The sequence below is a fragment of the Aspergillus pseudoviridinutans genome (genome assembly GCF_018340605.1).
Source record: "Aspergillus pseudoviridinutans IFM 55266 DNA, scaffold_9, whole genome shotgun sequence".
NCBI classification, from domain to species: Eukaryota; Fungi; Ascomycota; class Eurotiomycetes; order Eurotiales; family Aspergillaceae; genus Aspergillus; species Aspergillus pseudoviridinutans.
This window is the reverse complement of record NW_025091289.1, coordinates 1,768,685-1,790,319: the sequence shown is the minus strand read 5'-3', so window position 1 is coordinate 1,790,319 and position 21,635 is coordinate 1,768,685. Positions and strand designations below refer to the sequence as shown.

At 55.0% G+C, this 21,635-nt stretch overlaps 7 protein-coding genes across 7 annotated transcripts; 3 read left to right on the top strand and 4 right to left on the bottom strand.

Moving 5' to 3' along the window:
* Positions 1 to 78: 78 nt before the first annotated feature.
* Positions 79 to 2,822, bottom strand: Asppvi_011454 (putative PKS/NRPS-like protein biosynthetic cluster; the record flags this gene model as incomplete). Its single annotated transcript, XM_043307283.1, has 3 exons — positions 79 to 321; positions 381 to 861; positions 922 to 2,822. 3 exons carry the CDS (start codon positions 2,820 to 2,822, stop codon positions 79 to 81), a joined length of 2,625 nt encoding a protein of 874 aa, XP_043163218.1.
* Positions 2,823 to 2,993: 171 nt separating this feature from the next.
* On the bottom strand, positions 2,994 to 3,981 carry Asppvi_011453 (uncharacterized protein; the record flags this gene model as incomplete). Its single annotated transcript, XM_043307282.1, has 2 exons — positions 2,994 to 3,682; positions 3,849 to 3,981. 2 exons carry the CDS (start codon positions 3,979 to 3,981, stop codon positions 2,994 to 2,996), a joined length of 822 nt encoding a protein of 273 aa, XP_043163217.1.
* Positions 3,982 to 5,167: 1,186 nt separating this feature from the next.
* On the top strand, positions 5,168 to 5,551 carry Asppvi_011452 (uncharacterized protein; the record flags this gene model as incomplete). Its single annotated transcript, XM_043307281.1, has 1 exon — positions 5,168 to 5,551. The coding sequence occupies one exon, from the start codon at positions 5,168 to 5,170 to the stop codon at positions 5,549 to 5,551; it is 384 nt and encodes a 127-aa protein (XP_043163216.1).
* A 33-nt stretch (positions 5,552 to 5,584) lies between these two features.
* Positions 5,585 to 6,730, top strand: Asppvi_011451 (uncharacterized protein; the record flags this gene model as incomplete). The annotated part of the gene is made up of 1 exon (XM_043307280.1): positions 5,585 to 6,730. One exon carries the CDS (start codon positions 5,585 to 5,587, stop codon positions 6,728 to 6,730), a length of 1,146 nt encoding a protein of 381 aa, XP_043163215.1.
* Positions 6,731 to 8,491: 1,761 nt separating this feature from the next.
* Asppvi_011450 (type I iterative polyketide synthase) lies at positions 8,492 to 17,142 on the bottom strand (the record flags this gene model as incomplete). Its single annotated transcript, XM_043307279.1, has 6 exons — positions 8,492 to 8,632; positions 8,694 to 15,557; positions 15,698 to 16,575; positions 16,664 to 16,721; positions 16,782 to 16,868; positions 16,954 to 17,142. 6 exons carry the CDS (start codon positions 17,140 to 17,142, stop codon positions 8,492 to 8,494), a joined length of 8,217 nt encoding a protein of 2,738 aa, XP_043163214.1.
* Positions 17,143 to 17,861: 719 nt separating this feature from the next.
* On the bottom strand, positions 17,862 to 20,022 carry Asppvi_011449 (MDR family MFS transporter; the record flags this gene model as incomplete). Its single annotated transcript, XM_043307278.1, has 8 exons — positions 17,862 to 18,011; positions 18,063 to 18,338; positions 18,401 to 18,561; positions 18,617 to 19,120; positions 19,182 to 19,452; positions 19,501 to 19,552; positions 19,614 to 19,690; positions 19,747 to 20,022. The coding sequence occupies 8 exons, from the start codon at positions 20,020 to 20,022 to the stop codon at positions 17,862 to 17,864; spliced, it is 1,767 nt and encodes a 588-aa protein (XP_043163213.1).
* Positions 20,023 to 20,514: 492 nt separating this feature from the next.
* Asppvi_011448 (uncharacterized protein) lies at positions 20,515 to 21,591 on the top strand (the record flags this gene model as incomplete). The annotated part of the gene is made up of 1 exon (XM_043307277.1): positions 20,515 to 21,591. The coding sequence occupies one exon, from the start codon at positions 20,515 to 20,517 to the stop codon at positions 21,589 to 21,591; it is 1,077 nt and encodes a 358-aa protein (XP_043163212.1).
* Between the last annotated feature and the right edge of the window lie 44 nt (positions 21,592 to 21,635).

Genomic DNA, 21,635 nt, shown 5'->3' with positions numbered 1-21,635 from the left:
AGTTAACTTTTACTAAGGGGTAGTAGTTTATCCAACCTAAAATTCAACCAAATCTAACCATGATTAATTAGTAGGAACCTAGCTAGGCCGCAGACCCAGAGACTGACGGTAGACGGCAAAGGCGTCCATGAACACGTTGGCAGCAGCATAATTCGCCTGTCCCTTCTGGCCCACAACGCCGGAGATGCTGGATAACATGGTGAAAAAGTCGAGCGACAGGTTCAGATGCTGTGCCGCATGGTGCATGTTCCACGCCCCCTGAACCTTGCTACTGATAGTTGCGTGGTATTCCTCCACCGTCATCATCTCATATGGTTTGTCCTAAGGAGGCGTTAGTGTCTAGCTTGGAGTTGAATCCCAAGTGTGATGGGGCAACGAACTCTTAACACCATATCTCCCTGGATGATCCCTCCGACGGAGACCGGGGTGACCTGCAATGTACGAAGAACATCGTCCCAGCTCGCTACATCTCCCTTGGCTGCGTAAACCTCGCAGTCAAACGACCAGCAGTTCTGCACCACGCGCTGCGACTGTTCATCGCCACAGCCGCTGCGAGACATGGCCACAATATGCTTGGCTCCGTGCTGGGCCATGTAGATGGCAAGACTTCCACATAGTCCACGCAGTCCCCCGACAATCAAGTACGCAACATCAGGGAGGAGATCAAACGTCCGAGGTGCCGGACGTACAGGAACCTGCACCGAGCTAGCCTCCCCGCTGGAGATCACCATCTTACCGATATGGCGCCCGCTGCGCATGTATGCGAATGCCGCAGGGATGTCCTCAAAGGGGAAAACCTTGATCGGGTGGATCGGATGTACATGTCCACCTTCATAAAGCACGAAGAGTTGTTGCATGAGACTAGACCATATCAGTTTTGGGCAAATCAACACATGACAAGGGGAGAAGGAACAGACATACTCAGCAATGAGCGCATCGGTGATGGCCTTGTGGGAAAAGTCTAGCGCCCGGAAGGAGCAGTTTCGATCAAATGGCTCCATGGACAGCTTGTTGCGGTCCAAGACGTCCTTCTTACCGATCTCGACCATGGTGCCTCCGTCGGCACAGACGCGCCAGGATTCATCGAGCAGCTCGCCGGTCAGAGAGTTCAGAATAACGTCTACACCGCGGCCATTGGTAGCTGCCAAAATGCCCGCAGCAAATTGCGTCATCCGCGAAGAGAACATGCGTTCGTAAGGGATTCCAAAGTTCTCATGGAGGAACTGACGTTTCTCTTCAGATCGCACAGTCACGTAGATTTCGGCACTGATGTACGTCGCTAGGTGAATGCTGGATATACCGATACCCCCAGCAGCAGATTGGATTAGCACACTCTGGCCGCGTCGTAAATTGGCCAGGTTGAACAGAGCGTATAGAGAAGTGAGATAAACTCCCAAGAGGGTAGCAGCGTGCTTAAAGGACATGGAATCTGGCAGGAGATGTGCTCTCTCCTTACTGACCTGAATGCGGTTGGCAAAGCAAACCTTTTCAAAGACAACGACGCGATCTCCAGGTGAGTAAGGGACTCCCTTTCCCACTCGCCTAACGAAACCAGCTCCCTCGACTCCCAGGAGACGTTCGTTCTCCGGGACGATGCCCATAGTGACTGCGACATCCTTGAAATTAAGTCCGGCCGCGTATATCTCCACTTCGAGACAGCCATCCCTGACTGGCAACTCGGTGGCCAAGACTTCCCCATAGTGGAAAGACTCGAGAGTGCCCAGTCGCTCAGCTTGTAGACGGGCGGTGGTGGACAAGTCATGGAGCGACCGCTCCTGCAGATCTGCCCCATTGAGCCTGTCAGTGCGGACCTTGTTGATGCCGTCATCAACAATGATTCGGCTGATATAAATGACACCGCCTCGCTCAACGTATTCGTTATCGACCTGGGATTTGGGCCCCGGCAAGTGCAGACGGCGCAGGATGCGGTCAATGGCATCAGTCGTAGTTGGACTTTCAGCCTCTTCCACATCCAGTGTAGTCAGGCGAAGACTGGGGCCTTCAGCCCGGATGCTGCGGAAAAAGCCATGAACAAGGGCGTTATCGGGCTGTTGGACTCTGAATTGAGAGCCCACGGTGACCCAGAGCAGGGGGCATCGTTTGTTGCAAGTGACCTCTTTGATGGCATCCCATTGCTCTGGTGAGACAGAGGCCAGCACGGGATGGGAGGGCTCGTCGAGAACGACGATGGGTGATCCTGGATGGAGATGAGAGAAGGGAAACACATGTTCCACGACAGTCCATCCCAGGACCTCTAGGCCTAGTCGTGCTCTTGTCAGAATAGGATCGCAGGCATCCGACAACCTCGCAACATCAATTCTACCCCGGGGAGTAGCCTTGTTCTCGCTGCCCACCGAGCAGCGATAGGCCCATTGAACAGAGTTGCAAGGGATTTTGATGACGTCTGTGAAACCTGCCTCGCGAATGATTGATGGGATATGCTCAAACGGCGTGTGCCCGTTGATGACACCGTCAGTGCTTTCAGTCCCGAGAAGGAACGTTTCGATGGCGAGAAAAGAGCCTGAATCGGCCAGCAAGGCACGTGAATTCCGCGCAACATTGGCCAAAAGTTCGGGAGTCATAGCATCCCGCTTGGCGATGACCAAGTCGAATTTTGAGTCCCTTGGAGCTACGTCTGTCTTGGCCAAATCAAGAAGGTCAAAGGTAACGGATTTTGCCGACTGATAGTCCTCTTCGGCTGCCACCAGGGCGGTTGTGTCGCACGAAGTGAACGAGTACGCGCGATACGCGGCGCGATTGGCTTGGTGACTGGCCTGCAGCCAGAGACTAGACTTGTCGCCCATGGTCAGGTTTGCCTCCATGACGCTCAGAGTAGGTTTCTTGTGTGCAAACAAGTCCAGAATGCGATCAATTCTCGTAGAGCCGTCCCTGACTTCTACGGCCGAGTACTGCTCAGGTTGCAGCAAGGATACATCCGGGTTCCAGCTCAAACAGGTATACGTTTGTGATGCGGACTTATCATCGGTGTCGAGTCAGTTATAACGCAGGCCGGTAAGCTTAAGTAGCAGCGCTCCGGTTTCGGGGTCGTAGACGGTGCACCCCGACATATAGTTCTTGTTGTCGTCCAGACGGCCTTTGCCCACGTACTCGGAGGTGGTGCAGGACAGACCAGTTTCAGGGCGGTTGTGGACAGGATTTATGATCAAGTCGTCGATGATAGCGGGCACGAGAATCCCGCGAATGCTGCTTCGAATGCCGGCAACGGCCGATGGAGTCACGGTCTGAAAGCACCCATCCATGCATGCTGGATGCATAGGATGCAGAGATTGCGGGCTCCACTTGGACTCCGGCTCCGTGAGTGACAGATAGGATCTACTGCGGCGCTCACCTGCAACGGACTCACTCTCGAGGTGTTTAATGAAAGCAGGACCAAATCCGCAGCCAGCATCTGCCAGTGCCTTGTACCAAATGGCTGCCTTGGTCGGGTTGCGCAGCAGCCCAAGGTCTGCATGAGAGCCCTTTTTCATTTTCTCAGTCGACTCGATCCGAATAAGTCCATGGCAGTGGTCATTTACGGGGGCGTCATCCTGGTGAGAGAGTACACGGAAGTCGTACCAGGCTTCCTTGGACCCTGGGTGCGGCGACAAAGTCAAGGTGACCTTGACTGGCCGGTCCTCCTGAAGCACCAGAGCTTTTTCAAACTTGATATTCCGCAGGAGCGCTGTTCACCTCACGCCGGTGGCTCAACAGACCTGGCGACACGCAACCTTCGCCAGAACCCGGGGGCCATTCCTACCGATCTCGTATGTTGATGACCGTGCAGGAAATTAACCTGGTTCAACCTGTTCTCAGACGTAGGCTAACGATCGTGACGAAATTTAACAGACTGTAATGAGCAGCCTGTATCGAACAAGCTCCAGGATCACGACGTTGGATGGTACATTTGCTCGGGATTTTCTTCTCTACCGGCAGATCCCGAGGAGTAACTTGGAGATCGAACAGTTCGCCCCACGCGGCCATCTGGAAGGTGACTAGCCGATGACCAGTGGGCATAAGTTGATAATATGGAATACGAAACCGCGAAATGAGGTCTGCAAATGGCGTTAGCCCTTGCAAATCCACTCCACCAGGGGTCATCTCGTATCTGCACTGCAACCCTACCGAGCCATGAGACTCCTTCCGCTGACTTCCGCAAGCGATAAGGGAATCCTTTCTGTCTCGGGTGAATAGAGGATGGTGATCACTAACCGCTAGCGTTCTGATCTGCATGTCGTCGGTGCACCGCTGAGTTTATGGACAATGATTGCGATACCCATCTGGATGGGTATTGGGAAGCTGAATGGACTTCAACGAGCGCGTTGAGTTAGGCTTCGTCTGTGAGCGTTCCGAGCGATGGAAGGCCCAGAACCGTGAAGCGCAGAGAAAATTGCGCGGTAAGTCGAATCGTGCTATGTCGAATCCTATTCTGATCTTATGCACAGAATAATGCCCTTGATGGGCACCTCTGTGCTGCAGTGACTGCTATATTCTAGGCCATAAGCAATGCAATGTCCGCAGCGCAGGCCCTGAGTAATCTATTAATCTAGATTGCTGATTGTTTCGTGCCAGTCCGCTTGCCCCCGTAAGTTGCCAGATAGGGCTTTACAGCAATTTAGACCACTTTTGTGACTCTATTGGTGGAGCCATATGTCTACCTGGCCTTTGTTACCAACAGGTAGTATGTACCTAGCAAGTAAGCACTGATAAGGAAAAAATCTCTCCCCTCGTTTTAGTGACATCTATGTTTACCCCGCACTTTTCAGAGTCTTCGCTCCCCATATTTTGTCAAGGAAATCGGATGAGACCGGAAGAATGCTGGAATGGCTATCACCAATGGAGACTCTTCCACTGATCTTCAGCCTTCGCTCAATGTATCCTCCCAATGCGGAAATCCTCCTTGCTAACATTTTACAATGACTCGTTCAACGCGAAAATCCCAAGATGATGTCAGTTACAGGCAGCGACAATAATCGAAGCAGGGGTTTTGTTCATCGTGGACATCTTTGGTTCCGGGGAATCAGGCAGAAACCAACTTCAGCTTCCAAAAAGGGTCATATTTCGCGAGTCCACTCAGATATTTGCGAGAAGGGCTGATGATAAAGAGACGCCCTCCCTACCCCGACGGTTCTCCCTCATATTTACCTCTTCTCTCACTCCTCCATTCACCATGGCCCCTCCCGAAATCCATTCAACATTCTCCGTCACTTCGGGCTGCCTCTGCTTCGGGGACCTCACTAAAATCTGTCAAGGGGCATCCAACGCAATCCAACCATTTCCCAACGTGAGACCGAGGGTCGGTGGAACCATCAAAGCCCATAAGATCGAGTACAATGTGGCGGCGGAGAACGGAAACTGGAATGTCTACCAGCTAATCGACCGGGAAAGAGGCGGCGTTTCAGGATGGTTTATTTGTCATTCTACCACCGTCGACAACCCTGGTTGGGAAATGGACAAGATTCTCCGAGTCTCTGGCTCCCCCTATAAACCAGACAGTGGAAGCAAGATGAATAACGACAAAACAGCTGCTGAGGGGATCTTTGTCATTAACTAATATGATTGGATCTCCTCCAGTAGAAATTTCAATATGGATGAAAATGATTCCCAGTCTCAAGAAGGTCCCTTTAACGCGAACATGTATAGAAGCGCAGCCGGCCTCATCAACCATGGCCAGGCCATATCCCAAGTGGACGCATGGCGAGCACAGAACCCTCAACCAGCCAGAGAGGCCATCATCACCGACAGCGGAATCTGGATGATTATACCACACGATGAGTACCATTACGGTCGCTTTGGGTTTAATGACGACCGCACCGCGGCTCAGTCTTTCCTCTTCTTCGCAACGAACACATATTTCACTCAGACATCCTTCCGCGGCGAAGATCAGGAAACATTCCGTAAGAAAGAGTCTGATGAAGAAAGATTCGCCCGGCGTCTCCGTGAGGGATATGACTTTTCTAGGCTTGAATTTTTGAACGAGCGATGTGGTCCTCTTACTCAGGAGGAAGAGAATGCAGGGATTTTGCGCTTGTATCCTTTGCAACCTCCTGAGGAGAAGTGGTTGGGTCCATATGATAAAACAGAATACCTGTTTCCCACCAAGGAGTTTGTCTTTCTGCTCCATCAAGGGCCGATTTTGCATGACCCACCATCGTTCAGCGCGTGTGTGGGAATAGATCAACCTGGTAGGGGATTGAGGTTTGTCAAGCAATTGAAGGAGCAAGTCTGTGACCTTATCAATGAGATGATTCTGAGTTATCTGGAGAGTGTTGTGTTGGGTGTTTTGCGCGCCCAGATGACTCTGCCAACAGGGTTTGTCTCATCACCCGCAACTGCAGCTACGTCGTTCACAGCTACTCTGTTTCCCCATCACCAGGATCAAGATCGCATGAGAACAGGTGATTTTATGCTGTACGAATACTTTCTGAATGCGCTTCCTGTGGAGGGGTTTGAGACTGCTGGCGTGGCCGAAAAGATAGAGACGTTTTTCAATTCAAGGCTAGGGGAGGATGAAATCAAGGTAGGAGAAAGGGAAAAGGAGATAATGGAAAAGTTATCTTGTGTGATGGTTCTTCTGGTAATAGAATTGCTGGATAGCTCCGCGTTATGTGCTCGGGGATGTAACAGAGATGCAATCGTGCCATGGGATGTGCGGATAAGAGTGGCCGGGGGTGATTGGATGTTCGAAATATTCCAGTACTCGAGGGTGTTCTGGAAAGGGCAATCCAGTTAGATATGCTTATGATCAGACTTTTCTTTCCCGTTCTGAGATATCTACATTTGAACGGAAGACGTCCAACAAAGTGGTCACCATCGCAGAACTGACAACACACTGACTGCTCCCTACACGCAGTGACTCTAAGGCTCACTGTCATGGAATCGATCCCTACCTCAAACGCGATTGCGAGCGGTTCAATGCCGGCTATCCACGCATGCAAAGGCTCTCAACTTTCCTGACCATAACCAGCTCGAGCGTGTTGAACGGTAAATGGAAGCCGACCCCGCCGTGAATTATCCAAGGCCGATAGTGGTCTTGTGACAAAATTAGGGCGTAGGGGAAGCACTAGAAAGAGGACCTGGGGCCAGAACATCGGGACAATGCCTCTGAAATATGTGAATGATCCCACCACCTACAATATGACTGTCATGCATGAGGTACAGGGCCATCTGACTATTCCGAGGTTCAGACATGTCCTCCATACAATGCTGTAGCATCACTAAGGGCTACGCACCATTTCTACGCCCATATGGATGATAGTCACCCCATGCAGGGAGTTCTGTCCACTCCAGTCTACCTGTTCAAGCATGTAGACAACGCCAGTGACATGGACGTCGCCCGTGAATGTGATTACCTCAAACACCACATATGGGACCTCGAGCGAGGCCAGACCTTGGGTGTGACGGTTCTTTCCCCGCAATTTGGAGAGTCACGCAATTATTCTCGGTTACCACCAAAGGTATGAAGATAAATAACTAAAAGAAGCAAGGGGTTGTGGCACAGCACAACCCAATCCATTATAATATGCCTATTACGCAGGGCCTAATATGCTCATTAAAAATTGATGTTTTTATATGAAATATATAGTAATTATCATCAAACTAATCTATATCTAAATATCAATTTATATCTCATGGGTTGAATGGGTGGTGGTTATGAAAAATTATTTTTAAACCATTACGGTTGTTAAAGGTCGGCACTATATATTTATGACAGTTATACCAAGCGCGGACAGAGATGATTATTCCCTTATATCTACGCAACCACTTGATATTGAATATTCACGTACAATTTTAATATTGAATGCCCATATATTAGGATATCGAATCAGCAAATAGTAGGGATATCAAAATGCTTAGTATGATATGTATACTGAATGCTCATATGGTATAGATATTGAAATTCGTATATAGGAAATGCAATACCACTTAGGCGGAATTAGGAGTGGACATACATAGAAACCAATGTACATTTTTACGGTTTTGTTCCAACCGCCTGCTCTAGACACTGAACCTAAGAGGGAATCTAGCGAGATTTGACTGATTATTACGTAAGTTAAAAGGATGTCGAAGAAAAGGGATGCGGTCATACTGCTGCGGACAATCAGAAGCCTGTATCTCCAATATTCACTAGCTATCAATGTATTTTAGTCTACATTCTTGTTGTGCAAGATGTGCGTTGGTGTTTCAATTAGAGAAGAGTACAAACCTCGACAATTTATACAACCTAAAAGCGGCTATTTCCCAGAAACAATAGATTTCACTACGTCGCGGTATGGTCGCCATTAACACATTAACATGTCTTCCTCAAGGCTATCCGGTGACTCCGGAAATATAGGATTAGAGGAATATGGGAGACAGAAGCGACCATAGTACAGCCTCAGGCACCGACTTTTTCAATTGGTAAAAGCTGAGATGTACCTAAAAGTGTCACTCAGACGCACGCCTCCAGTGGCATCCACCAGCCTTTCAGTGGCCTGTAGACTTCTCACCACGGCTACTCCGAGGACAGATCTTTCCTGAGGAGCTTGGACTTCCTTGCCAACGCGTAACAGAAGTCCTTGATACTCTGTGTACCCAAAAACTCCAGAATAGGGACGGTAACCTGAATATCACTCGCCACCCAGTTTCGCATTTCCTGCAAAGAAACAAGTCAGCTCGTCAACAATCTAGGCATCCATGCGTGACATGAGTCTTACCACAGCTACTAGAGAGTCCAGCCCGTAGCTGCTCATGCTCTGGCCGTCGTCCACCCCAATTTCTTCCTCGGGGAGCATCAGGAGGCTCGCCAATTTACCCACTACGGCACTCAGCACCAAGGACTCTGCGTCCGCCATCGATTCTGCTAGCGGCAGCAACTCTCTGATGCGCTGCTGCCCCGTCCCATCGGCGCCAGCTCCATCACCCGCTCCACTATTGGCCGCCGCTGCCAACGTTGCCATCTGCCGCGCGTAGGCGAACTGGGGAGCTGAGTACAGTGCGCGGGCCGTCCCCCTGTTCTCCAGGAGCCGTGCGGGCCAGAGACCTGTTATGATGTTGCCTGGGTCGACCCCGTTCGCCTTGAGTGGCGCTTGGGAATGGGACCGAGCGGGGAGACAGGCTTCAAGAAGAGCTAGACACTCGGCCTCGGGAATAGGCTCGAAACCTTGGGCGAGGAGCCGATTATGCGTGCCGATGCGGTCAGCAACGTAGCCGACGCCGACGACCATTCCGAGATCCATAGTCGTTGTGGCCGCCCAGCCCAACTGGTTGTTCCTGAAACTGGCAAAGGCGTCTTGGAACGTGCCTGCAGCGTTGTAAGCTGCCTGACTGGTCACGCCCAATATCGCAGCCATGGAGGAGAGCATAACGAAGAAATCCATGTCGGCCGGCAGTAGCTCGTGGAGGTTCCAGGTAGCTTCCACCTTGGGCTTGAGTGAATCAAGCCATGTGGACAGCTCCATGTTCCGGAAGAGATCATTCTTGATCACGAGACCTAGGTGAAGGACGCCCTTGATGGGCGGCAACACGCGCGAGTCGAGCTCTGCCTTGAGCGCTGCCTTATCGGAAGCGTCACATGCTATGACGGTAATCTGTGCCCCGAGGCGTTGGAGGTCTCTGACAGTGTGCTGTGCCTCAGGGGTTGAAGCGCCGCTGCGGGAGATGAAGACTAGATGACGTGCACCGAGATGCCGCACCATGACGGAAGCGAAAGATCGCCCGATGCCACCCAAACCACCAACCAGCACGTAGGCAGCGTCGCTATGCAGCGAGGGACGAGGGGCACCCTGCGGCATAACCATTCCTGATTCCCCTTTCCTAGGTTCCAGTACAATCTTGCCGATGTGTCTTCCTGCCTGCATTGTGCGCATCGCGCTTTCAATATCGCCCAATCCGAACGTGGCAATGGGTTCTATCGGCTGAATTTCCTGGCGACGAGCCATATTCATGACGCTCTCCCAAAGCTCTGAACCCTTCTCGAGTCGTTGAAGGAGGAGTGACATGAGGTCGACTGTCAGGAAGCTGATACTCTTAGCGAGCGACGCCATCTCGAGGGAGGTGTTGATGGCAAAGTCCCGCTTCCCGAGCTCGACGAAACGCCCCCAGGGAGCGAGGCAACGCATGGACGCGCGGAGAAGCTCGCCTGACAGTGAATTAAAGACGACATTGACGCCCTTGCCCGCTGTTGCTGCCATGACGCCGCTCTCAAATCCGGCGTCACGACTCCAGAAGATATCCTGCTCCGCAATGCCATATCGGTCCACAAGGAGGCGCTTTTTCTCACTGTTGCCAACAGTGGCGAGAATACGAGCGCCGGCCCTGCGACACAGCTGGATCAGCGCCTGACCTAGACCCCCGGCTGCGGCGTGGACAAGGACGATGTCGGCAGCATCTACAGCGGCAACACGCATCGAGTGCAGCGCTGTGCAGAAGACAATGGGCAGAGTCGCTGCTTCAGCAAAGGTCATGGTATCGGGGAGGTGCTGTGCACGGCTGGCTGGCACACGCACACATTGAGACAACGCGCCATCTGCAGGCGCAACAACATGGTCACCAACTCGCATCTTCCTCTGGTCGACATCAGATCCAACAGCCGTAACAATACCGGCGCACTCGGCACCTAGATCGGCCGCTTCGATTTGGCCCATGGCCATCATAACATCTCGGAAGTTGAGTCCGGCTGCTCGGATTTCGATTTCAACCTCGTTTGCACCCAGCGGACCGGCCACGCGAGCATCATCGCCGAAATACAGGGTATCCAGCATCCCAAGCTGCGCAACTTCCACCTTGAGCCGCCTTTCGGCCTGCGTGCCAGTGTTCATACTCTGTACTGAGGGACGGAGTACGCCCACCCGGGAGGTGACGAAGTGCTCCACAGCCGTGTCTTCCGTGAATCGTAGCAACTGGATAGTGCTGTTACGCTCTATAAACTCGAGCTCTGGGTCGCCGCCAGAGTCTCCATCGCGGAGACCGTGATTCTCATAAGTTTCAAGCGCGTGGCGATAGACACGGGTCAAGGTTTGCGAGAGCTGCTCTCCTGCCAGTATGTCTGTTCCTGGCTCGAGGTCGAGGTGCACCAGAGGACCGCCGATTTCCGTCCGCAACGTCCGCAATAGACCACTGGCCAAGGCGAGGTCGGGCGAGCTGGACTCGGGAAAACAAGCTCCCCGTGTTACCCACAGGATACCCTCACTGCCCGTCGCCAGGGACTTGATGGCTTCCCAGCTGGCTTCGTTTGGGTTCCGAAGCATGGACGAGCTACCGAGCTCGAGGAATATCGTGTGTGTGTGCTCGTCTTGCTGCAGCAGCTTGGAATCCTGTACGTATTGCTCCAGTGTGAAAGCTTGTGCGGGCCCCATGCTTCCGAGAGACTCGCAGAGGGCCCCAACGACGGCTGACGGGCAGCCTGAGCCGCTCACGACGCGAAAGCATCGGTCAGTGGCTGGGTGCTGATGGCTCTCTTCGGCAACGGCCGTCGTCACCAGCGTTGTCCCCTTGTGTGTCAAGCTGTCTTCGGTGTCCCAGACCGCTGCCTTCAGTCCAGAAAAGCCGGTCCTCTGAAAGATTTCATTCCAACCATTCTCGTCCAACAGGGGAGAGTCCTGCCGATGCGCCTCCTCGGCAATCCACCACCCCGGAAAGATGCCAAACAAATCGCCGACGCCCCCATACGGCTTGCGCATCAGCTCAACGAGGACGAGTGTGCCTCCGGGCCTGAGAAGGTGGCGCGTATTACGCATAGTCCGCTCGAGGTCCTTCGTCGCGTGTAGGACGTTCGATGCAACGATGAGGTCGTAGGTCCCGGCGACAAACCCTTGATCAACAGGATCCGTTTCGATGTCGAGCTTGCGGTAGGTGATGGGCAGGTCCTCCCAGCCCTTTTCGGCCATCTTCGCCTGGAATGGGCCGAAGAAGCCTGGTGAGACATCGGTGAAATCGTAAGAGACAAAGCGTGGCATGTCGGACCCTGACGATCCGGCCAGCTTCTCCAGGATCGGCATCGTGGCGCCTCCCGTGCCGGCTCCGATCTCAAGCACACGGAGGCTGGGGTTCTGGTGCGCAAGTAGATCCACGACTATTGCGGCCTGTTCGCAGGACCGCCGCATGCGTACGTTGTTGGCATAGTAACGGCCAAGAGCATCGCCCCGTGTCACTACGGAGAGCACGTCTACCTCGTCGCGCAGGAACGCGGGGAGGTGGTCGCCCACAAGAGCCACAAAGATGCCCTCATCGCCAGTGGAATTCCGTCCTTGCTCCCACACAGCGGCGCGCTGCTCAGCTGTCTTCCCGATCCACGCCTTGACGTCGTGTGGGCTGCGGCCTGTGTGAACGTCGTCTCGGAGGCGCGTCAAGGAGCGGTAGAGCTTGGCGCGGTCCTCGTTGCCCTGGGGGAGATGGCTGATGTCGGGCACCTGCGCAAGTGCTCTCTCGGCCATGATATATCCCATCTCTTCGAGGAGGAGCAGGTCAGCCCGCTCTGCCTCTGGGCTCAAGGGCTGCAGGTGGGCGCAGAGTTTCGAGAGCAGCTCCGACGTCAGGAAATCGGGATCTGGCTTGAGAAGGGGCCGCAGGCATTTTTTGATGGGAAAGCTGTCTTTGGCGCTACGCTCGCCTCCTCCAGCGAGCGAGGTGAGTGTCAACCCGTCAATTCGCACCGTTGGTGCTGGCTGAGTTGTCTTGTCGCCGACGAGCTGGCCACTCAGCGAGACTACCGTCTGACGTCGGTTCGCCTTATCAACGTGAACAGCGACATCGAACTGCTCACCAGGAGTCTGGGAAATGCCGGCCGAGATGTGGACACTCGAGATGAAAGTGGGCACTACCGCACCCTGAAGGTCCAGCCGTAGTGGCAGAACGGCATGCAGGCAGGCGTCTAGGAAGGCAGGATGAACAATGAAAGCGCTGTGGTGTTGCATCGGCATGTGCGAGCACATGTCCCGAACAGTGATGGTTCCCAGGGCCTCCGATCCCCTACCATCGTGGCGAACTCGCGTCAGATTTCGAAATGAAGGTCCGTACTCCAGCCCAATGGCAGTCAGACGGTCGTATAGCGCAGCAGGGTCGAGTTCGTCTGTACAGGTGTCTTTCGCGATACGCCAGTTATCATCATTCCGTCCCTTCTCCAGCTCCGCGAGGCGGCTCCCACTGACCTCGTTACTGTTGCCGCTGTACTGATCGACTGAACGCACGGCAATGAGACCACGGCAGTGCTCAGACCACTTGCCGTCCGCGCCGCAAGACGTGACCAAGAACTCACTCCACACATGAGAGGCAGAGGAGCCCGTCTCGCGGAAGCCCCTCTGTTGAGAGGGCCGCAGGCTCAGCATCGTCTCTACCTCGTCCGTGCTATCGGGGATCACGAGTGCCTGTCCAATGACCACCTCGCGCAGATCGAACCCGCCGATGGAGCCCGTCCCGGACTCCTGCGACGCCGCGGCGTGCTGGCGAGCGGCTTCGATGGCCATGCAGAGGAAGCCCGCAGCCGGGTACACGGTCAGGCCCTGCACGCGGTGGTGCCGCAGCCAGGGCAGCTCTGAGACGCGCATCCAGTTGCGCCAGCGCGGTTCCAGCGGGTTGTTGAAGCGGACAATGGCGCCGAGGAGGTCGTGGCGGGCCTCCTTGCGCATGCGGTAGAGATAGCTCTCGCGTGGTTCGGCCCAGTAGCGTGTGCCGTGATTCCAGGGGTACGATGGCAGGTCGACGAGAACGGAGCGTTGGACGACCTCGCTGCTCGGCTGCGGTTCCTTGTCGCCGTTGACGTGGCCATTGGCAAGACCATTCGACAAAGGAGCATGGACAGCCGGACTTTGAGCCTGGTTGACTCGGCTTAGATCCACAGCAAACCCCTTCTCGAAGAGTGCAGCGGCAAAATTCAGCGCTGTTTCGTGGGCGTCCTCTCCGCGACGAAGAACAGAGAGGTAGGATAGCTCGGACAGGGCTGGCTCGGCTTGGAGTATCTGACGGATTGGCCCGGCAAGTGCCGAATGGGGTCCAATTTCTGCAAGAACATCGACAGGTGCTGCGTTTTGAGCTTTGTTGTTCTTGAGGTCCCTCTTCCTACTTTTGCCGCCAAGTTCTTGACACAGCCTACTCAAAGCGTCACAGAAGCGTACCGGCTGAACGAGGTTCTCGACCCAATAGTCGGCGCCCAGCTGGCTTGGCTCGTCGAGGCGCTCACCTGACACCGATGAAAACATGGGCGCTCTTGCAGTCGGAAGCGGCTCGTCATGCTGGAGGCTGAATGAGGATGACTTCATGAGTGCAGTACGGTAGCCTTCTGCCACCGCTTGCATTGACATCGAGTGGTAAGCGACATTCACAGGGAGCTTGTGAACTTGGAGCTCACGAGTCTTGCACAGGTTGACGAGCTCGCTAATGGCCTCGGCTGGACCTGAGACAGTACAGCTGAGCGGGCTGTTATAGCAGGCGATGTCACACCCGTGCTGTCCATTCTGCGTCTGCAGCTCGCCAAGAAGCTCGCGGACCTTTGTCTCAGACGCTGCCACGGCCGCCATGCCGCCGCTGTGCAGCTCCGGCTGCGACGCCGCCACACCGCGGAAGTAGGCAGCCGCCATGGCAGCACGCCCGCTGATCAGTCCAGCCGCATATGCAGCCGCGATTTCGCCGCTGGAATGGCCAACCACTCCCACCGGGTTGACGGCCCAATCCGCCAGCAGGTCCACCAGCGCCAGCTGCACCGCTGTGCACAGCGGCTGGCTGATGCGGGTCAGCCCGACGCGCGTCGCGCCCTGCTCGCGGCACAGCTCCTCGGCGGCCGACCAGTCGGCGCCGAGCCCGTGCAGCCAGGCGTCGCATCGCGCGAGTGAGCGGGCGAAGGGCGGCGCCGTGGCCATCAGCTCGCGGCCCATGGCGAACCACGCCGCGCCCTGGCCCGTAAAGACGAAGGCCAGCCCGGGCGGGGTGCGGCGGGTCTTGAAGGCGTGGTTGGAGGCCTGGAGCGCCGCGACGAGATCGGCGGGCGTGCGGGCGACGAAGGCGGCGCGGTACGGGAGGAGGGAGCGATGCTTGATTAGGGTGTGGGCGAGGTCCGCGAGCGTGTCCGCGTTGTCGTCGTCGCTCCGGGCTTGGAGGTAGGAGGCGAGGCGCGATGCTTGGGATGAGCCGGCTTCGGCGTCGAAGGCTGAGAGGGGGAAGATACGGCGCTGATAGCTGGTAGGTTGTGACGGCGACAAGTGGAGATGGCCGTTCTGTCCGTTCTGTCCGTTCTGTCCGTTCTGTCCGTTCTGTCCGTTCTGTCCGTTCTCCTGAGGAACTTCTTGGACTCTGGGACCTGTGATGTGGAGCTGCTCTTTCAGCAATGTCTTCGGGTCATCCCTGCGGAAGGCAGATTCGTCCCTCCATTTTGAAGTATGATAGCCATTGGTAATATCATTCCTAGCAGAATCTAGGTCCGGAGCAGGAGACGGGATTCTAGCCGGCCCTGGAACGGGTAGGCTGGCTAGGTAGGCTTGTGTGTGGTCCAGAATAGCACAGGCGTTGGTGCCCCCAAAGCCGAAGCCGCTGACAGAAGCCCGAAGCGCGCCTGATTGAGTCGGTATCCATCGCCGGGTTGTCTGTGGGATCTGGTCTCGGTCAGCTCTGAAGTGGATCAAGGTAAGACTTGTCCGTCTAAGTACTGGGGATCGTCGACTTGGGGGGAGGGGGGAACAACGCGGTAATATCAAGTTGCAAAAACAAAGCAAGATGTCAGATCTTTTCTTACCTCAAGCTTCCACTTCTTCAGAGGTATGCGCTCGTTTGCTTTTTGGAAGCCGGCATTCGGCACGATAGTCTGGTGTTCCAGCATCATGACTGTTTTTACCAAGCCCGCCACGCCAGCAGCGCCCTCAAGGTGGCCGACGTTTGTCTTGACGGATCCTACAACCAAAGGTGACGCCCGAGCAGGCGCACCGGACCCGCCCTGGCCGCAGTAGACGTCGGAAAGGGCAGCGGCTTCTATCGGGTCGCCCGCCTGGGTGCCCGTCCCATGACACTCGGCATACGTCGTCTCGGCGGGGTTCAGCCCTGCGTCGGCGTGAGCTCTGCGCAACAGTGCTGCCTGGGCTTTGGCACTCGGGAACGTGATGCCGGGAGTGCGGCCATCCTGATTGCAGCCCGTATTCCTGATGACGGCCCGCACGCAGTCGCCGTCGCGCAGCGCGTCTGCCAGGGGCTTCAGCACGAGGGCTGCCACGCCCTCTCCACGTCCGTAGCCGTTGGCGCGTGAGTCGTAAGAGTAGCTGCGCCCATCGGGCGACAGGAATCGTGTGGTGGTCATGGGGTTCAGCATGTCATGGTTCAGCAGCGCGTTGGCCCCTGCCACCACGGCGCCGCGACAGTCGCCGGCCCGTATCGCCGTGCAAGCTAGGTGCAGCGCGACCATGCTGGACGAGCATGCCGTGTCGAGCATGACGGACGGCCCGACCAGGTTGAAGAAGTACGACAGGCGGTTTGCGAGCAGCGCGTCTCCCGAGCCCGTCGCCTGGTACATTGGAACCGCGTCTGGGTCGCGGGTCATGGTCATCTGGCCCCAGTCTTTGCAGAAACAGCCTACAAAGACGCCGAGGGCTTCTCCTGATATGGAGGCCATGGGCACGCCGGCTGTACACCAGGTAAGCCGCGAGCCAGCGCGTGATGGGTTGTTGTCTGCATGCCTTGTCCCAGCCAGACAAGGGAAGAGCTTACGTACCATTCTCAAAGGCTTCATAGGTGCACTCGAGCAGAAGTCGCTGCTGTGGGTCAAGTGCCTGAGTCGGTAGGTCAATGACTAGGTCAAGTTGACTGGGGAAACGAATAGGCGGACTTACTGCTGCTTCGGCTTTGGTCATGCCAAAAAAGGGGGCGTCGAAAAGGCCCAGATCTTCTTCCATGAAGAAGCCGCCCTTGACGTTTGACTAAGGAAGGTGATGTGTATATCAGCATCGAGAACAGACCATGTAACACCGAGGCCGCTACAATTGATGTCTGTCGACTACTTACCGCGCCGTTCCGGGCAGGGTCTGGGTGGTAGAAAGCCTCGTGGTTGAAGCGTGTTGACGGTATTGGCGACCAGGCATCGCGCCCGTCGACCATCATGTCCCATAACTTGCTTGGGTTGTGGGCTTCGCCGGGGAAGCGTCCTGCCATACCGACGATGGCTATAGGCATCGTCTTGGAGTCTTGATGCATCTTGGCTATGTATGTATGTATGTCACGAAGAGGGAAAGAGGTGTCGTTTCTTCGAGGACCTGGGACGAGTGTGTAGACGATTGATGTTACCTTAAGTAAAGAGAAGCACCTTCACCATCACCAATACCAACGACTATGCCCTTCGTTAGAGGTAGTCTTTCTTATTCTGCCGGCCACCAGACTGGGCTGGAAGCTCCTTGCGTCGCGTATTCTGATAGGTTGGATCCCTACGATCTGACTAGCTGTTCAAAGCTCTGAATCTATTGGCTGTAGCTATTGGTGATCGGGGCAAATCCTTCTGGGTGAATGGGACGGGGTATTTTGCAACTGCACCCCGGTCAGGAAGATGGGAGGCCATGTAGACGCCATGCTAGACTGGTTAGAGTAGGATAGGATGAATCTTGGGTGCGCGAGCCTTCTGACGATTTAGAAGCCTCCGACCTTGTGCTTCCGTTAGATCGGCGAGTTTTGCTTGCCGGGGCCTTTCACTGCATAAGGCTGACCCTTTCTCTTCCGACCAGGTTGAAGTGATTGTTGTCTCATCCTTTGGGGTGTTCGGGTAATAGGTCGTGTACATGACCTTGGTGGATTGCATAAAGGGCTCTCAGTGGCCCATCAGTTAGTTTATGAGGTGTAGTAAACATGGATAGTAATAGGGTAATGGTTTATAGATTATACACGCCACTGAAGGGCAGTTGTTATATTGGCTCAATACAAATCTATGATACCGCTGTGCCAGACCTACATGTGTCCATTTCTGACATGGTAACCCCCGCTGTGTCTGGACTATCATCGTCGACTCCTATTCTCTTCCAACCTAAACCAAACGCAAGCAAAACAGCAACAGCTGCACTCGCCGTTGGATAGAACTACAAACATCAATCAGCCGTGTTCGTCAGGATCACAATCCCTACACTCACAAAGATCTGGGTCAATGCCTCGTTATAGGCCCGCAGTAGCCCAGGCAACTGGTCTGGTGTCACCAACTGCTGAATCTCCGTGGCGCCCGTGTTGATCACCAGCTCGGGGTCTACGAAAGGGGCATATTGCGCCAGGGCACCTGGTATACCGCTTCGGAATATGGTCTGGCCTACAGACGTGCCAATCGCACTCCCGAGATACATGAGTAGGGTGAGACTCGACGTCGCCATAGCAAGCTCTTCGCTAGGAAGGCTTTCCTGGACGGCAATCACCGGCTTTTGGATATAGGCTTTGAGTAAGGTCGACTGTGTGCAGAGGAAAAGAAGGCTGACCTTACTATTTGAAGCGCCATTCCGCGCCCGTACCCTGTGAGGATTTGGTATCCGATCCAGTGCCCAGTAGTCGAGGTCACGGAGAGCGTCGTCAAGAGCCCCGTGCCAACTGCCGAGAGTATGCTACCCGCTATTGCCCAAGGTGGCACGTAATGCAGCCTCCGGACTGGAGCGAACCAACAAATGAGTTGAGATTTCGGACAATGCTGTTAGATACGTACCTAATACTGCCGCAGTCATCATGCCGGCAATCATTGAAATCATCGAAGGTAGCAGCCTCACGCCGGCCCCGACCGCGCTCACCCCCTGGATGGCCTGGAACCACAGGGGAAGATAGTATGTGACCACGGTCGTGGAGCCGCCCTGCATCGCGACAACAGCACTACCGAAGACAACGAGCGGGTGAAGCATCGTGCTTCGTGGGATCAGAGCCCTTTCCCCTGCGTATCTTGACCACATGGCGAACGCGATCATCGTCGCCACGGAGCCGCAGAAAAGCCCGATGATCGTGGGCGAGGACCACGCAAAATCGGCGCCTCCCCAGCTGATGGCAAGGAGTAGTTCTATGATTGCTGGCGCGAAGAGGAGAAAGCCTACGGGGTCGACGCTTCGGGGCAGCTCGGAGAGCGCTTGGCGGAAAGGGGGCTTCGGGGCCTGTTCGGGGATGCGAACGGCGACGATGATGATGGCTGTGACGGCGCCGACAGGGAGAAAGATCCAAAAGCCTGACACAACGTCTTAGGGTCTTGCCTCGTTGTTTTCCGACGACGTCAAGGAACGACTTACACCACTTCCAGCCAAGGTGATCGGTCAGGGCGCCGGCGATCAAGGGGCCGGTGATGCCGCCGAGGGGTATGAGCGATATTGCGGCCCCGGTGATCATGGGCCGTATCCGAGGCGGACACGCAGCGGATATGATGACGAGGCCGCCGTTCATGAGGCCGGCGGCGCCAATTCCCGTGATAGCCCTACCGATGATGAAGACGGGGCTCGTTGGCGCGACGGCGCACGCAAGGCTACCGAGCTCGAATACGGTGAAGAAGGCCAGGTATGTGTGCTTGAAACAGATCAGCTGCTGGGACATTAATGGTGCCTTTACACAAACCTTGCTTGGCATGACGGTGTATATCTGGCCGGCCAATGGCTGGAGGACGCATCTGGTGGGTTGGTTAGGCGTGCATTCTTCCCCGACAGCATTTCCGGCAAACAATGACTCACATTGGCACAAGGTATGCTATTTCGTACCAGCCAACGTCTGATATTCTGTGGAAGTAATCCGAAAGCTTTGGTATTACCTGGAGCAGATCGTATTAGTCCCGACTCGGCGACAGGGCTGATGAGTTGCGCCTACGGTAGATAGCATGGACAGATCAAGCCCGACCAAGTAGACGGCTAGATACAAACCCCCAATGAGGCTCCATAGGCGGGCACCATGGAGGGTAGTTTCATTCGTGGGTGAAACCGTTTGACCGGATCCGCCATTGATGGTCGGTAACAGATTGGGGGGGTCGGCTGGTACTCCCGGGTCTACCGGACGTGGCGGCCGTGATTTGGGAAGTTCGTGGTCCAGCATGGACGTCGTTGCCAACCGAATCTCCGGACAAGTGACCTGTTCATCATGATGCATGCTTCTAGTTGTCAATGCGGTGAATGCACGGGTTAGAGGTGATAGAGTGGAAAAGACAAGGCACTCGTGATGGGAGAAGGAGCAACCTCAGTCCAACAAAGTTCCTCTTCGATCCACCTGCACGATCGGCGAGATTTTCAGGGGAGTTGCGGGGGCACCACTTATAGACCGATCATCGGCGAGATTCCTCTAGAGTCTAGGCCCAGTCGCTCGCAGCCTAGGGCATAAGCATGACTCGCAGTGTCAGAAATTAGTCCACGCCAAGCCAAGCCGTTACACCAGGGATGGGCAGGGGCTTATACTACATGAATACAAGAAAGTCTAGCTATACACATGGCATACATGGTACTGTAATCGGCGTATAGTTGAGTGAGGGCATATCCCTCCTCGGAATGGAGTCACGTCAGTATAAGTAGTTCAGCAAGTCCAAAAAGGTCCTAAGCCTGGCATCAAATCGGAACGCTTCTGTCTCATTTTCTCTGTTGTTACAGGATGAAGCCTCAAGCCATGCCCCTTATCTCTGCAGACAATGAGTGGTCACCTCTCAAAGCCGTCATTGTTGGCGATGCGGAGCACTCGGCGTTTCCATCGGAGCCCGGGCATATGATAGCGGCGACGATGCCACCCGAGCATTTCGATATGTTCCGGCCTTCCAATCCTTTCCCAGCGGATATCGTGGCCAAGGCGCAGTCCGAGCTTGACAACTTCGCCGCACTGCTGGAGGGCCTAGGTATTCGCGTCTATCGTCCGCAAAAGGTTGACTGGCTTGAGGCCGGCGGATATACGGGTGCCATGCCGCGGGACGGCTTGATGACGGTGGGCAACACTCTCATCGAAGCTCCCTTCGCCTGGCGCTGCCGTCACCAGGAAATCCAACTGGGCTACTCAGACATCTTGCATCATCTCGGCAGCGGCGGCGGTACGGCCAGGATCTGTCGAGCCCCGGTCGTCGTTGGGCGTGACACGTTGTACGATCACATCTCCAATGGCCTGAACGGACACGTACTAAAGAATGGGAGCCGGATCAACGGAGCTATCAACAACTCCCGCCCGGCCTTTGACACAGCCGACTTCATGCGATTCGGGAAAACAATCATTGGGCAACTCAGCAACGTCACCAACCTCAAAGGGACCCAGTACTTGCAGGCAATGGTACCGGACGGATACACAGTCGAGCTCCTAGACGTCACCGACGAACACGCTATGCATATCGATGCTACTATTCTGCCGCTCCGCAAAGGGTTGCTGGTGTATAACCCCGAGCGCGTCACCGAGGCAAGGCTCCGCCGGCATGCCGTCTTTCGGGACTGGGAGCTGCATGCCTACCCCTTTACTCCGCGCCGGCGCGAGAGTCCCGCTCCGCCCATGTACATGTGTTCTCCATGGCTGGTGCTGAATGCACTGAGTCTCGACGAACGACGCATCATGGTGGAGGAGAAGGATACCGAGTTCGCGGCATGGGTAAGAGAAAAGTTTGATATGGAGCCCATTATGTGCCCCTTCCAGAACGTTAATAGCTTGGGCGGGTCTTTCCATTGTGCTACTGTTGATCTTGTCAGGTCATCATGAGCAAGCATAGGACTTAGTGAGGTCTATTGGTGTTTGTTACCAGG